We start from the raw sequence: 14,871 nt of genomic DNA, 5'->3' as shown, positions 1-14,871 counted from the left end.
TAAACAGAGTTTAAGTTACCCAGATTCAAGATGCAATATTTTTTATATCAACATTTTTCTCGTGAATTGAATAAGTCATTTCAGACCCAATAAACCATATATATTCTCGATCAGCCAAAGGGAAAAAAAATGTTGCAATTTTGTTTAAAAAATGTATAAACGGTTAAACCGTTCAAATTGAGAAATCTATTGATGTCAGCTTTCTTTTTCATTACATTCTACATTTATGGCACAAACCCAGATGCGATCCTAGTGGAAACGGGCCATTAAAAAAGACCATCTTTTACAGTATATTTTAAAAATGCCACGGCTTACCGTAACAGGCGAGCTACGGTCACACTGTAAGAAACGTTTCTGCTTGTCATTTTGCTCTCAATTTTTGCCGCAAAACGCTACGAATTTCGCGAAATATATAATCGCCAGGCAGTAAACTCCCTCGAAATCACAGAGCAGCCTGGCACCTAGCAAGCGGTGCACACATTATAGGAGTTCCCCAACCGAAAATCGAGAAAAACAACAAACATGCCGTCGCTGGAGGTGAGCGTAAACAAAGTGATAGTGCATCCGCTGGTCCTGCTGTCCGTGGTGGATCACTTCAATCGCATGGGAAAGATTGGCAACCAGAAGCGCGTCGTGGGCGTCCTTCTGGGCTGCTGGCGTTCTAAGGGCGTGCTAGACGTCTCCAACAGCTTTGCAGGTTAGTACATGGTCCAGTCGGAGGTGAAACAAAGACTAGAGATTCCTTCCTATTTGCAGTGCCGTTTGATGAGGATGACAAGGACAAGTCAGTGTGGTTCCTGGACCACGACTACCTGGAGAACATGTATGGCATGTTCAAGAAGGTTAACGCCAGGGAGCGCGTCGTGGGCTGGTACCACACGGGTCCCAAGCTCCACCAGAACGACATTGCCATCAATGAGCTCATCCGCCGCTACTGCCCCAACTCCGTGCTGGTGATCATCGACGCAAAGCCCAAGGACCTGGGCCTGCCCACCGAGGCGTACATATCCGTGGAGGAGGTCCATGACGATGGCTCGCCCACCAGCAAGACCTTCGAACACGTGCCCAGCGAGATCGGTGCCGAGGAGGCTGAGGAAGTGGGCGTAGAGCATCTGCTGCGAGACATCAAGGACACCACGGTGGGCAGCCTCTCGCAGAAGATCACCAACCAGCTGATGGGTCTCAAGGGCTTGAACGCCCAGCTGCGCGACATCAAGCAGTATCTGCAGCGCGTGGGCGACGGCAAGATGCCCATCAATCACCAGATTGTGTACCAGCTGCAGGATATCTTCAACCTGCTGCCGGACATCACCAACGACCAGTTCACCGGCACCATGTACGTGAAGACCAACGACCAGATGCTGGTCGTCTATCTGGCCTCCATGGTGCGTTCGATCATTGCGCTGCATAACCTGATCAACAACAAGCTGGCGAATCGCGACGCCGAGGAGGGCAAGAGCGACAGCAAGGATGCCAAGGAGAAGAATAAGGAGAGCAAGGATAAGGACAACAAGGAGACCAAGGATGGCAAGAAGACGGAGGAGAAGGCCGACAAGGGCAAGGACGAGGGCAGCAAGGGGTCCCGGAAATAGGAGCGGAAGAAGAAGCGCAAGCCTCGTCGGAAGCGAAAGAAGCAGACGCCGCCGGATTAGCTGCTGCCTCCGATCCGTAGGAACCGGGACCAGCGGCCTCCAAAATATACAGCGTCTCTACACTCGGCGTGGGTGTGCGCAATGGCCTCCGAAAATCAAACATTGCTCCCATTCATCCATCCCATGAATTCAAGCTCCCTGTTTATTATTTCGCCAGCTACGCGTAACTAACTAACGGCAAGTTTATGTAATTAAAAATTAAATAATTTAAATGGTGTGGTTTTGGTAAGGGGGATTTTAAGGATACAAGTTAGAGAGCATTAAATTCTCCTAAGAACTAAGTTAGGAAAACATAATGGAAGTAGAAAACTCTTATGATTTAGGTTTTCCCATTTCCCACTCAAAAAAACCACATTCTTTTTTGTTTCTTATTTCGTAAAACCGAAATTATATATTTAATTAAAAACCAAATCAACGAGCACACAGGAAAAGCAATGTAAATGGCTGCTTACGATTGCCTTTCCCAGCATGCGGGAAATGTGTGTGTGTGAGTAATGCATTGTACAGGGCGTTATCTCTATCGTAGAGCAGTTATTACTTAGAAAGCATTTTACCAAATTTCACTTCACTTACAGCTGAGCTAGTTAACGCTTACGAACTAAGGCTACTGCCCCTGAAGGCTGGACAACTAGAATACTTAGGTTCACTATGTGTGCTTGCGAAGCAATCAAACTAGATTAAACGTTGAGTTCCTCGGCCTTTGCGTGCCATTCATAGGGAGTCCTGCAAAATGGCTGCTATGCAGGACTCCCAGCAGAAGGGCTCTCCCTTAGACCAGCCACTCGCTGGCCAGCGGGAACTTGAGCGGCTGGCAGCTGCTGAGTCTCAGCGAGCAGTTATTGTCCTCGGCAGCAAGTGGCATCCTTGTGGTCGCCATGGGATTGCTCTGCACCGAGCAGAGGCTTAAACTATGGCTATGCGACTGCCTAAGACTAGCACTAATGATATCGCTGCTGATCCGATGCTGATACTGTGGCTGATACCGGCTACTACGGTTCTGAGGCGGATCCCCCGGCGGCAGCGGGAAGCTGTGGTTGCAGTTGCAGTTGAGATTGTTTGTGTGGAGAACGTCGGCCCCTGAGGTTGTTGGTGACAAGCTGTTGTTGCTGCTGCAGTTGAGGTTGTAGATCTTGATGCTGGTGCAGCTGGTGCGGATGTTGAGGTGGACCTGGGCGTGGTCATGTCACACCGAGGTGCCCTGCTGGCCGGGCACCACCGATCCGCAGCTGTCGTCCGGCTTGAAAGACTCCTGCAACCGCTGCCGACAGCCGCCCTTTGAGGCAAAGAAGAACTTGTAGATGATGTACATGGGGATGCACAGCACCGAGGAGCAGGTGACGGCCCAGCCCACCTGGAAGCTCCAGTCGGGGTAATAGTATTCCTCGCCAAGCATCTCCTTGTAGCCCAATATGGAGAAGATGAAGATGGTCTGTCAGGGGGAGAATTGGTAATGAAATTTGTATTTTTGTTAAGTTCTTGATTATAGCTAACCAGCAGGAACACGGGACTAATGTAGGTCCAGCAGATGCGCCAGAAGAGGCCAGGCTTGGAGCCCAGCATCTGCTCCACATCGGAGCTGAAGCGATCTACGCCGTAGAACCAAAAAACTCCAGCGGCCTCGACAAAGACCACAAAAAGAATGGCCAAGCCGGGTCCATAGACATTCAGGAAGTTGACCAGCACCACGCCGCCCTGAAAGGAGAGGAATATATATATTTTATAAATATTTAATTTATATTTTATTAGCTCAGCTTAATCATCTCTTGGTTTTCTTAATATTTTCAAAAAAAAAAACATTTTCAGAGTCCTTTGATAACACCTTGAACCACTCCGAAGGGAGATCTCCATTTAAACTGGCACTGATTAATGGATGACGGCTGAGTTATTGAATAGCTTGATCCCTAGACCGATACTGGTCACTCCGAGTGGCCAAGTGACCAGGACAGGCAGAAATAAAGAAGGCAGCAAATTACAATTTTAAATGTAATCAGATAAAGTGGCAGGAGGAAGACCAGACTCGCTGCCAGCCAAGTGTTTGAACGTCGCAGCAACAGGAGCAGCAGCCACTAGCAACATGTCGGTGGATGTTTGGCCAGGTGAAAGGCAAACAAGCCCACTGCTCTTGACAGGTGATAAAAATGCAGGAAAAGAAGGGTGCCATGCCATGCCGGCCGTCTGGGGGTGGCCAGTGTGTGAGATTAACTGGCGAACGATAAAAAGCACTTAACACGGCAATCCATCGACTCGGGAGCTGGCATATCTAAACAGGGGGAGGACGGTGCTATCTCTGCTAGATGGTGCGTTAAATGGGCCAGTTGGACATGCATGCATATGTATTAGGGGTGCTTAGGAGTTAATTAACCGAATCACAGTCCAGGGATTCCTCGAACTCCGGTCACTTACGTAGGTCATCGTGGGCAAAGCACACAGGAAGATGAAGGCCAGCAGCAGCAGGACAAACAGCTCCCTTCGCCGGCCAATCACACGTGGATACTCATCACACAGCGCCGTAATCATCGCCTCCAGTCCGCCAAAGGTGCTGTCCAGGCCCAGTGTTATCAGCATCAGGAAGAAGATGATGCTCCAAAACACAGAGCCACTCATTGTGGCTATGGCCTCCGGATAGACGATGAATACCAAACCAGGCCCCTCTAAGCCCACTTTGTCAATTGAAGTCTTTTGGACGTAAGCCATGTAACTGTTGGGATTAAATATTAAAGATGTATATGAACAAGGTAATGATAAATAATAATATTTTAATATTTCTTATATAATTGAAGTCACAAACACTCACCCCAGCACGGAGAAGATGACGAATCCGGCCAAAAAACTGGTCAAACAGTTAATGCTGCTCGTGATTAGGGCATCCCTGTAGCAATTGTTATTAAACTTATTATAGCTGGACAGGGCCAGCAGTGTCCCGAAGCCAGGACCCAAAGAGAAGAATATCTGCGAGGCGGCGTCTATCCACACCTTGGAGTTCTTTAGCTTGTGCCACTCCGGAGTCAAATAATACTTGATACCCTCGTCCGCTCCGGGCAGAGAGACTCCTCGCACCAAGAGGATGATCAGCACCACGTAGGGGGCTAGTGCTGTGACCCAAACCACCTTACCAGCACTCCGTACACCCTTCCACAGGGAGAAATACACCAAGACAAAAACTCCAAAGACACAGAGTGCCAACGTGGGCTTCACAGGACCCATAAAGTCCAGTCCATTGCCCTTGTAGCTCTCCAGGACTCGTCGCCTGTGAAGATAATCACTGAGGTATACTGTTTACAGGGATACAAGGAATACCCACTCGAAGAACTCCTTGGCCGGTGAGGTGGACAACTCGGTGAAATTATCGCTGGTCACTGGCATACAGTTGTTGGTGTTCCAAGGATTATCGCAGGACGTCCAGGGCAGCTTAGAGGTGAACGAGGCGAAGAGATAGTAGACCGCCCAGCCGATAATCGTGTTGTAGTACATGCCCATATAAATGTCGATCAGGCAGATCGCATAGCCAACACCTGGGGGAATTTATTGTTTAATATTGAAGGTAATGCTACCTTGAGTTAAGACACCCTCATTTAATATTTAAATTGACTAAAAGACTCTTCCTTAATTATTTAAGTAAAGTTAAGGGAAGCAACAGGTTAAACACTTCAAAAGCACCCTTAGTATTCATATTTTTCAGCATTAATTCCACTGATTGTTCCTGCTAACAAGGCCACAAAGCATGCAAATCAACAGGTAGCACTTAAAAGCCAGCTCGCTTTAGCCTGGGAATGCCAATATTTCTGATTGAAAGCGCCGGCACAATGAGACCCAGAAAGGAAAAAGAAATTGGAATATTCCCGCGTGACAATTCGCAGGTTTCAGCCGTTGGACAAACCGTTTTTGTCTCCTTTCTGCTGCCAGTTTACTTATGAGGCCAATAAGACACGTCACGTGATTTTCCCTCTTTAAGCTGCTTTCCGGCTCCTTTTTCCATTCATTTCGAAGGGCCAGAGACGCTCGAGTCGCTCGGCAAAAGGTTCGCCAAAGCAAACACTTGTTGAGCAAATGATGACTGCCACAAAGTGATGTTTGCTCTTCGACTTTTCAATGGGGGGTGGGTGGGATTTGGCCTAGACTAGTAGTGGTGACATGGCAAAGTTTTCGGTCCAAGCTTTAAGCGAGAGACCCTCGCAGATCCAGGATATAATACATTTTGTTTGTCACTTAATGAAATTATCAACTCGATATGCAAACTTTGAAAAGGACTTCCCCTTCGGTGGCTGTGTCTTTTCATGGCTGTGTAAATCAATTTGAGGACAATTTAATTAGGCCTTGAGCTGGGGCGAGGCCCTGGCCCGGATGGAGGTCCTGATTTGGGCTTTGTGCGTTCCACTTGAATGCGCTGTTAATTGTTGCAACAAAACTGGTGACTCTTATCCATTCGACTGCCTGATAATGTCGCTGGCACACAATTGTGTGCTTCCCCCGTTTTACGGTTTTTAAAGCCACATATCCATATATCCCGAAGCCAAAAAATGAAACAATGCAGGAGCAACTTTGGTCCTTTGTCCTTCAGGCTAACACAAGTGCGGGTGGCCACAGAATCTGGCTGAGACAATAATGCTCGTCGGAGCGTGAAATATCAGGCATCAACAACACACACACACATGTCCCTCGCTGCGTATACTTAATTTCTCATTACAAAAAGCTAGCCCCTCCGGCTAAAGGCCTCCGTTCTGCGTAAATATTGAAATATTCCAATATGCAATCACGCGTTTTTACTTCTTTTTTTTTTATATAATATGCGACTAAAACTCAATATTTGTAATTCATTTAAATTGCCATTTAATCTTGTATCCTATTTGGAAGCCCCAGGCATCTTCATATTTATTTGTACATTATTTTTTTAAAGCTCATGTGGGGAATTCTTAATGGGATTCTTTTTTGTGCCATGTTTAATACAGGTTATCTTCGGGGTTTCCACTCACCTTTTAGGGCCGGGCAGATGCGCTTCCAGATGCTGAGACAGCCACAGCGATGGAACTGACCTAGGGCCAGTTCCATGTAGAAGAGGGGCAGGCCGCCAAAGATGAGAAAGAGGCAGTAGGGCACCAGAAAGGCGCCGCCTCCATTTTGGTAGCAAATATACGGAAATCGCCACACATTGCCCAGGTCAACAGCAAAGCCAATAACGGCCAGCAGGAATTCCGCCTTTTGTCCCCAAGTCTCGCGAGTTCGCTCCGTCACAGACACCACCAAAATGCGCTGTAATATTAGGGAGAAAATTCATTAGAAAATAAATATTATATGTTGGCACTCAGCTGGTAAACAAAAAAGGTAGAGAATAAACCGATCGAATGGTTTTATTGTACGTATAATCGACATGTTGCTCCCAAATTTATCTGAAAATCATCAAAGTTGCATTTTATCTTTAATCGAAATCTGTCAAAAGCTAAGGGAAATCGCCATCTAGGAGCCTTTGCCTGTTGAATGTCACTCTTACCTCAAATATATGTATATATAAGCACTGAAATACTATCAGTCGTGCCCTGCCTTTCTAAGGGAACAGTTCCTACATATATCCAGTAAACTATTTTTTATTTTAATATTTTTTTTAATTTCAAGTTCTCAATAATTTTTAATATTGTTTTGGGTTTTTTTTTTTTACTTTTATTTCTAGTTTGCATTTCTATAATACCAGACGAAATATCTGTTTTGGAATACCTAAGCTTGGTTTAAAATTTTGGTTAAATTTGAGTTCTAAAAATTTTTTATTTTTATCCTCAAAGGTTGTTTGCGACATTCCAGCCAATTTTTTATCTTTGCCCGTTTTGTACGATTCCATTGTGCATTTATCGTGAATAAAGAAAGGATCTCATTTTGATTTTTTTTAATTTATAATAAACTTAATTCAATTTAAAATTCGAAAACAATGTAAAACTTAAAAACGTTTCTCAGTTTCCACAGAACTCACCTCGTTGTTGGCCAATCGTGGGGCCAGCGGATCGGTGACTTTGGCTGGCGATGCATTGTCACCGTCGTCTTCGTTGGAGTCATCCTCATTGTTTGGCGACTCCTTGTCATTACTCCAAGGAGCAGTGTTCGTCCGGCTTGCCATGGTAGCGGCACTGGCGGAGACGACGCCGCCGCCGCCGCCAAATTCGGAGCCATTGTTTGCGCTTCCGCTGCGATCCATGCTGAGGCGGCGTGCCTTTGGCTTGGGCGTGGGCGGGGGCGTTGTGCCGGGGGGCGTGGCAGTGTACGCCGATCGCGGCACGAGCGTAGCCAGCCGAACTTTGGACGCGGTCCGCTGTCGAGGAAGGGAACACTGCGACTCTCCGTTATCCGTTGGCGACCTAAGCTGCTTCGCTCGCTTTTCCGCTCGTCCACTTCTCCGCTCTTCCACTTTTCTGCTTTTCCGCTTGTCCCGTTGCCCCGCTTAGCGTGTGTGTGGTCGTGGAAATTGCATTTTCCCCACGGCTCTCTTCACATGCTGGAACTGTCGCCAATGACGACAACGACGAGTGACCAAAAACTGTAATAACAACAGGGTTAAATCGGAATCGTATTAAATGGGGCCTGGCTAATGGTGGCCATTTATTGACGGCCCCAAGGGAGGCATTGAAATTAACACAGATATTTTTGTATGCAGTTTTGCAACAGTTTCCAAGTGGCAAATATAAATCGGCAAGTCGTAAAACGTAAATGCCCCTGACCGCATCGAGTTCTGATTTCGAACACCCGCGGTGTCCTTTAATGGTGGCCCACCAAAAAAACTCACTTTCAATGTCAATGTCGTGGTATATGCAATTCCCTGACTATTGTTCTCCCTCAATAGCTTTAAACCTTTGTTTTATTTGCCGATAAATCTTAAATGGCACACCTTCTGTGGTACAGCAGGGCGTATGAGTAACGAAGCGCACACGGTCTTCGCGACGGGGTTTTCCCATTGCCTTCCGTTTGGCTTTTTAATTACCATTTAATTGTTACCCACACGCGAAGCCACAGCAATGATAAAGCCAAGAAAGAAAGTCGTACACAAGTGCCGACGGATGGCGACACAGTTGGAATTCCTAAAAATTAAATCGTTTTGATAACACAAGCACTAAAAATAAAGACCGAGGTGTCAACAAAAAAATGCAAAACAATCAAAAGGCACTTAGAGATATGGAGGCCAGAATAATCTTTGCCAGATGCCTCTTAACTGTTAAGGAAATTAAAATATTAATACGTTTTTAATTGTAAGGATTTTCTTTTCTTTGGCCAAATAAGTGTAAGTTTAATTTAAACAAAATCTAAATTAAGAGATTTATTTTGTCTAATACTTAAGCGAGGTATTGTAGTATATTCTTGTTAATTAATATTCAAGGGAAATACTTTCTTTTTACTATAAAAAATGTCTTAAAAGTGAGCTAAATAAGAGGTAAATGCTTTCTATAAGGAAAGAATTCAATAAAATAATGATAAATGTAAACCTAAATTTTTTATACATTACAAATAAATACAATAAACCCGGCTTATTCTTTAATACCTAAAGAAATTTGAATATTTCCTTAAGATATAATTATTTCCTAAATAAATCACAATCGTTGCTGACTTCGAGAGCTTTAACTAAATTTTTTGTAATACTTTTCTACAACTTTCAAGTTAATTAATTATTTTTTAAGAACACACTTAAACCCGAAATAGATAATTAAATTCAAACTTTAGTAAAAAATAGAATTTCAAATTGTAAAATAAAATACTTATTTTATGCACTTACTTTCTTTAAAAAAAACTGTTAGGATGAAACTTTCCACTTTAAAAGCAACAATTTTAGTTGCCACAAATAACCGTTAACACTTTTATTTATTACTTGGCCATGGCACTGCACAAAGTTAAAAAATTCCTCGGGCTTGGCTTCCTTCTGGCGTCCGATCTGAGAGACGCGCGCCGCTCCGCTGGGCCAACTGATGAATCCTCCGGACGGAGTCCTCCTTTTATACACACGCTGCGCAGGCGGGCGCCAGGAGCTCGTCGGCAGGACGACGAGACGAGTCAGCTTCGTCGGCTATCTTTTGGGGGTTGCAGTTGGGGCACAGAGAGGAACTGGGTCCGACAGGTGGACAAAGTGTAACTTAAATTGCAGCCAACTGTTGCTCATCGAAGTTGCTTAATGGGCGTTGGGGGTTGGGTCTGGAGCTCAGGAGCCAGGGGGCGTGGCCCATTAAGTTTGCCTAGAAGCCTTGTTAAATGCTTGCCACATTACTAAACTGTCCATTCGATTGACAGGTGAAAAAGTTTCATTTCACTAATTCAGTTTCAAGTTGGAATAGATAATTGAGGAAGCAGCAGGGCACACAAACATTATTGTATATGGCTTTTAATTTAGGTTGTAAATTTATTATTATTATATTCATTTAGTTACATCACAGAACATTATAATTTAGAATATATTTATTCAGTTTAGTGTTGAATTTAATTTGATAGAACACTTTCTGGGCACTTTCTTTACATTTCGCTTCAAATTTCAGCTTTCGTTTGTTAGTTTCCACTTTATAATTATAATATATAAGAAAATAATTTATGGTTCCCTAGAAAAATAGCTGACAATCACAAATAACTAGAAAGATAGTTAAAATTCGGTTGAAATCGGTTTCAACAGACTTTTGTTGCGGATATTCCCAGTTGTTTACCCTTTAAAGAGCTTCTGCTATCTGACTCTAAAATTGTCTGCGATGCTTTACTTGATTTCCGAGAGAATGATTAGAGTTTTTTCCCGAGAAAAAAGTTGGAATTTAATTTGAGTTTTTGTTTGTTTATTTGTTTATTATTTATTTTTGCTAATTATTGCGAGCCCAGTTGCCGCGAGCGTTGCGCGCACACTCGACTCGGTTTGTCAAGTGGGTAATTCAACGTAATTGCAAATCGCGAATCGCGGATTGCTGATCGGGGGATTTCGCGGAGGCGTTAGACTCGTATGGAGTCGTCATGGGCTGCACACGTTTTCTGTGGTTGGGGTAGGCGGTACCGATCCCGATCCCCACCTTATACGAGTACACCGAAATATATATTGAATGGAAATGAGGGTTTATTTAATCTAATTTCAAGTTAAAATAAACAAGAATTTTAAATCAATAAATCTACATTAAGAAAAATATGTTTTTCTAAAGAAAATTCTCTACAAAAATCAACGTAGAGCTCCAAATTTTCCATTCTGTTTGATTTTCCTGTCTGCTCTTAGACGCTGCTCTGTCTGTTGGGTCACAGATGCACTGATAAAAAAAAACAAGAATTTTGGTCATAAAAACGAGATTTTTCGGTCACGAAAATGGCTTAAGCATATTTTGGTCTTCTTTGGATATTTTCGGTCATCTTTTAAGTACTTTTTCATTCTACATTTGAGATTTTTCAAATATTATTTCAATCCTTAAAAAAGTTTAAAATAAGAACGATAAACGACCGAAAATCTTAAAAAATGACCATAACAAGGCTTAAATTAAGAAAAAAAAATTTGTTTGAATCCTAACGAGACCGGCCTTAGTTAATACTACTAAACATTCGTAATACCAAACATTTTAAATTAAACATTATTGTGAAAGAATTTGTATAATCTGTAATTATAGAGCTAGAAATGATTATTGTAAATTAAATTAGTATTAGAAATTTTATTAAAAAGCTACTTACATTTTTTTCCCGGCTGGGATCCGAACCCATGTCTCAAAATTCACAGACCGACCGCTTACCAACTGGGCCACTGAGGCAAATCAAACACTAATGTCGGGAACGTAAATACATACAGTTCCAAGGACAGAGAAAACAAAAAAAAAATGTATCTCCCTCTCTGAGCTAAAAATAGTTTTTTTAAGAATGGTCGTAAGAGCGAGACGGCACTATGACTTCCATTTTTGTGTGAGAAAAAAAGAGACAACACTAGAAGCCGTCTCTTCTGAATTTTTAAGATTAACAAAAATCTTAATTTACGATTTTTATTTCTTAAAATGAATCATTTTCGGTATTACTTTATGATTTTTTCTTCTTCTTATTAGAATATTTGGTCTTTTTTTAAGATTTTTTTTTTAAGAATGCCAAAAAATGTGCAAATCTTAAAAGTAGAGTATTTTGTTCGTAAATATACCCTGAAAAATCTCATTTCTAGAATTTTTGGTCTTATAGTAAGATTTTAAATTAAGAATGCGCAAAATCTCAAAAGAAGATTTTATTTTTTTTATCAGTGTGCTGTGCCTCGGTTGTACGTGTATTATTCATCGACGTATCATCGCTGTGCGTTTACAAACTATTTGGCCACAGAACCGGGGCTTATGTAACTGTAATCCGATATTGAATTTCCTTGCCAAGCCGCAAACTACGTCATCGGCTCGAACGCAAAATAAGCAAACGGAAGGCGCGACAGCTGAATGGATTGCAATTGATATGGAGATCAGGTGGTGGTGGAGGTGGAAAGTCCAAAACGGGAAAATAGCTTCAAAAACAAACGATAAGTTAATGCAAATTAATGGGATATTAATTGTTTTAACCATAAATGAAGGTCAAAATGTATAACCACATCTTAAAAATATAAAAGCAGAAATGGGGAAAAGAAATTTATAAACTCAAAAATATATATATAATTTTTTCTTATGTACCTAAAGTAAATAATTAAAAAAATTATTAAACAAAACCTCGAAATATTTAATATCCAAAAATTAATGCTTTTGGAAGAAATATATTTAATAAATACATTTTAAACAATAATAAAATGCAATAAAAAAAAATATATATATTTCCACTTTAATTTAAATTCCCAATTACCTTAAAACTTTACCGCCACCATCCAACAGTTGCTCTCAAACCTTGTAATTTTTTAGCAAAGTTGGCAGCGCTAGTAACATTTTCTGGTGTGACCAGCTGAAATTCCAGTGTGACCAGCAGTCGTGGAGGAAGAAATTGGTTGTGAAAACAAAAACAAAAAAAAACCAAAACAAATGCATTCTCGTTTATCTTCTTTTCACAAATAACCGAAAAACTAGTGGAGTTTCCGTAGTTTGTAGTGGCACCAGAATAAGAAATGCGTCTGACCAAGCTGTGGCAGAACCGGTCACCGGGTGACCGCCACCTGAGCACCTATTTCTGCTTTGCGGCGGTGCGTCTGCTCCTGGTTTTCGTGCCCCAATTGGGCTATGTGCATCCGGATGAGTTCTTCCAAAGCGTGGAAGTGATGACGGGTGAGAATGTGGACTCTCTATTATGTATAGAATGGTTTCTTTAATATTAACCCTCTGCAGGCGACCACTTTCGGCTGGAGCACACGCGCACCTGGGAGTTCAACAACTCGATGCCGGTGAGGAGCATAACGCTGCCCTTTGCGCTCCTCCGCGTGCCTTGGAGCTTCTACGAGTTCATAGCGATGTACCTGCGTACTTGGTGGGATGTGGAGCTGCTGGGCACGTATGCTTACGTGGTCTTCCCGCGGCTTGTCTACACCCTAATCTCGTACAGCAACGATTGGTGTCTGTACAGGATTTGCCGTCTTTACGGGCTGCGCTTCGAGATCCGCCTGCTGGCGCTGGGCAGCTCCTGGGTGCTGCTCGTCTTTGGCACGCGCACCTTCTCCAACAGCCTGGAGATGGCCATGTGCTCGTGGCTCCTCTGCTTGGTGGCGGAATGCATGCTGCGCACAAACACGGTGGTGTACAAAAAGGAGTTCCTCGAGGAGAAGTACGACAAGGCGGAGTCCATTAGCGAACGCGTGCGCATCTGGAAGCTGAAGAATGCCTTGCCGCCGCACAATCTGCAGCACCTGCTGGCCATGTCCACAATCTGCGTGGCCGGGGTTTTTAATAGGCCCACCTTCCTGCTCTTTGGAGCGCCCATGGTCTTCTTCTGGCTGCTGCGCGGAATGGGAACACGCACTGTCACCTTCCGGGACTTTAATCTCCGGATAGTTCTCTTCTGTCTGTGCGCCCTGCCCGCTCTTGTGGTGTTTATATTTTGCGACTCGCTGTACTACCAGCACCTGACCGTGGGCGAGCTGCACATGATGCACCTGAACATCGACAACTTTGTCTTCACTCCCTGGAACTTTATCAAGGCGAACCTGGACTCGGCGCAAACGGCCAGCCATGGCGTCCATCCCTGCTACGTTCATTTGATGGTCAACATGCCGATGCTCTTCAATGTCCTGGCCCTGGCTTCGCTGGGTGCCTTTGCCCAGCTGCTACTGCGCTTCTTCCGCGCGGAATACCAAGTGCTGCCACGCTTCCAGAGCATCGTATCGCTGATGTCGGGCGCCATATTTGTGCCGCTCTTTTTTCTCTCGCTGATCAACCACCAGGAACCGCGCTTCCTGCTGCCGGTGACATTCCCGCTGCTGCTGTTACACGCTCCCAAGCTGATCACCGGGTTCAGTGCCAAGTATCCCTTTCAGAAGGATCACCCGCTGCTGCGTTGGTTCTACGACAGATGGCTTTCGAGCAAGGCTTCCGGTCCGTATCTCCTGAAGATCTGGTATGTGAGCAATGTGGCGCTCACCCTCTTCTTTGGATTCATTCATCAGGCGGGGGTTTATCCCCTGGCAGCTGACATCTCGCATGTGATGGCCACCAAGCCGGCGGCCACGCATGTCCATCTGATGACCTCGCACATCTACAGTCTGCCTTTGCACCTGCTCAACATTCCCAGCTCCCGGGTGCTGCACTTTAATAGGCAAACGCATCAGCGATATCGTCGCCAGCGGGACTTTTATATGTACGAATACGGTGGGCTTTCCCTGGATGGCCTGCTGCAGAAGGTGAAGCTCATCAGTGGCAACTGCGAGGTGAAGCAGTCTGGACCCAGTCGCCTGCGCTACAAGCTGTACTTGGCCATTCCCGCCTCTCTAAGCGCCGATCTCCACGAGGCGCTGGTGCAGTCCAATGCCAGCAGCTACCTCAACTTTGAGTTGCTGAACGTCTTCTATCCGCATCTCTCCACGGAGGCATTTCCTCGTCTAAAGGGCAGGCATCCTTGCGATGTGGACGCCCCTCACTGGGCTCACGATGATTTCCGGGGAACCTGCGCCGTGGAGCAGCCGCCAGCGCTGAGCTTTGCCTATGTGAACAAGCAGTTCAGCTCCTTTGTCCATCAACTGGGACTGGCGCTGTACGAGATCGATGTGAGGCGCAAGAAGCCGCCAAGCCGCTCAGTGGAAGTGAAGATGAAAGCCACAATGCCAGAAACTAAGGCGTAGGGAGAAGGCCTGTTCTTCACTAATTCCAAG

The 14,871-nt window shown here is 44.4% G+C and overlaps 3 protein-coding genes across 3 annotated transcripts; 2 read left to right on the top strand and 1 right to left on the bottom strand.

Annotated features, from left to right (window-relative positions):
* The first annotated feature begins 330 nt into the window (after nt 1–330).
* On the top strand, nt 331–1,864 carry Rpn8 (regulatory particle non-ATPase 8). The gene is made up of 2 exons (XM_017161533.2): nt 331–697; nt 757–1,864. Exons 1-2 carry the CDS (start codon nt 523–525, stop codon nt 1,590–1,592), a joined length of 1,011 nt encoding a protein of 336 aa, XP_017017022.1. The 5' UTR covers nt 331–522; the 3' UTR covers nt 1,593–1,864.
* A 172-nt stretch (nt 1,865–2,036) lies between these two features.
* Nucleotides 2,037–10,496, bottom strand: SerT (Serotonin transporter). The gene is made up of 8 exons (XM_017161531.3): nt 9,397–10,496; nt 7,609–8,169; nt 6,623–6,899; nt 4,954–5,164; nt 4,447–4,899; nt 4,056–4,350; nt 3,144–3,344; nt 2,037–3,081 (listed from the first exon to the last, which is right to left on the bottom strand). The coding sequence occupies exons 2-8, from the start codon at nt 7,828–7,830 to the stop codon at nt 2,836–2,838; spliced, it is 1,905 nt and encodes a 634-aa protein (XP_017017020.1). The 5' UTR covers nt 7,831–8,169; nt 9,397–10,496; the 3' UTR covers nt 2,037–2,835.
* A 2,005-nt stretch (nt 10,497–12,501) lies between these two features.
* On the top strand, nt 12,502–14,841 carry PIG-Z (phosphatidylinositol glycan anchor biosynthesis class Z). The gene is made up of 2 exons (XM_017161492.3): nt 12,502–12,838; nt 12,899–14,841. Exons 1-2 carry the CDS (start codon nt 12,682–12,684, stop codon nt 14,839–14,841), a joined length of 2,100 nt encoding a protein of 699 aa, XP_017016981.1. The 5' UTR covers nt 12,502–12,681.
* The last annotated feature ends 30 nt before the right edge of the window (nt 14,842–14,871 follow it).

Source organism: Drosophila kikkawai, chromosome 2R, assembly GCF_030179895.1.
Source record: "Drosophila kikkawai strain 14028-0561.14 chromosome 2R, DkikHiC1v2, whole genome shotgun sequence".
Lineage (NCBI taxonomy): Eukaryota > Metazoa > Arthropoda > Insecta > Diptera > Drosophilidae > Drosophila > Drosophila kikkawai.
This window is presented reverse-complemented; position numbering and strand designations above follow the sequence as displayed.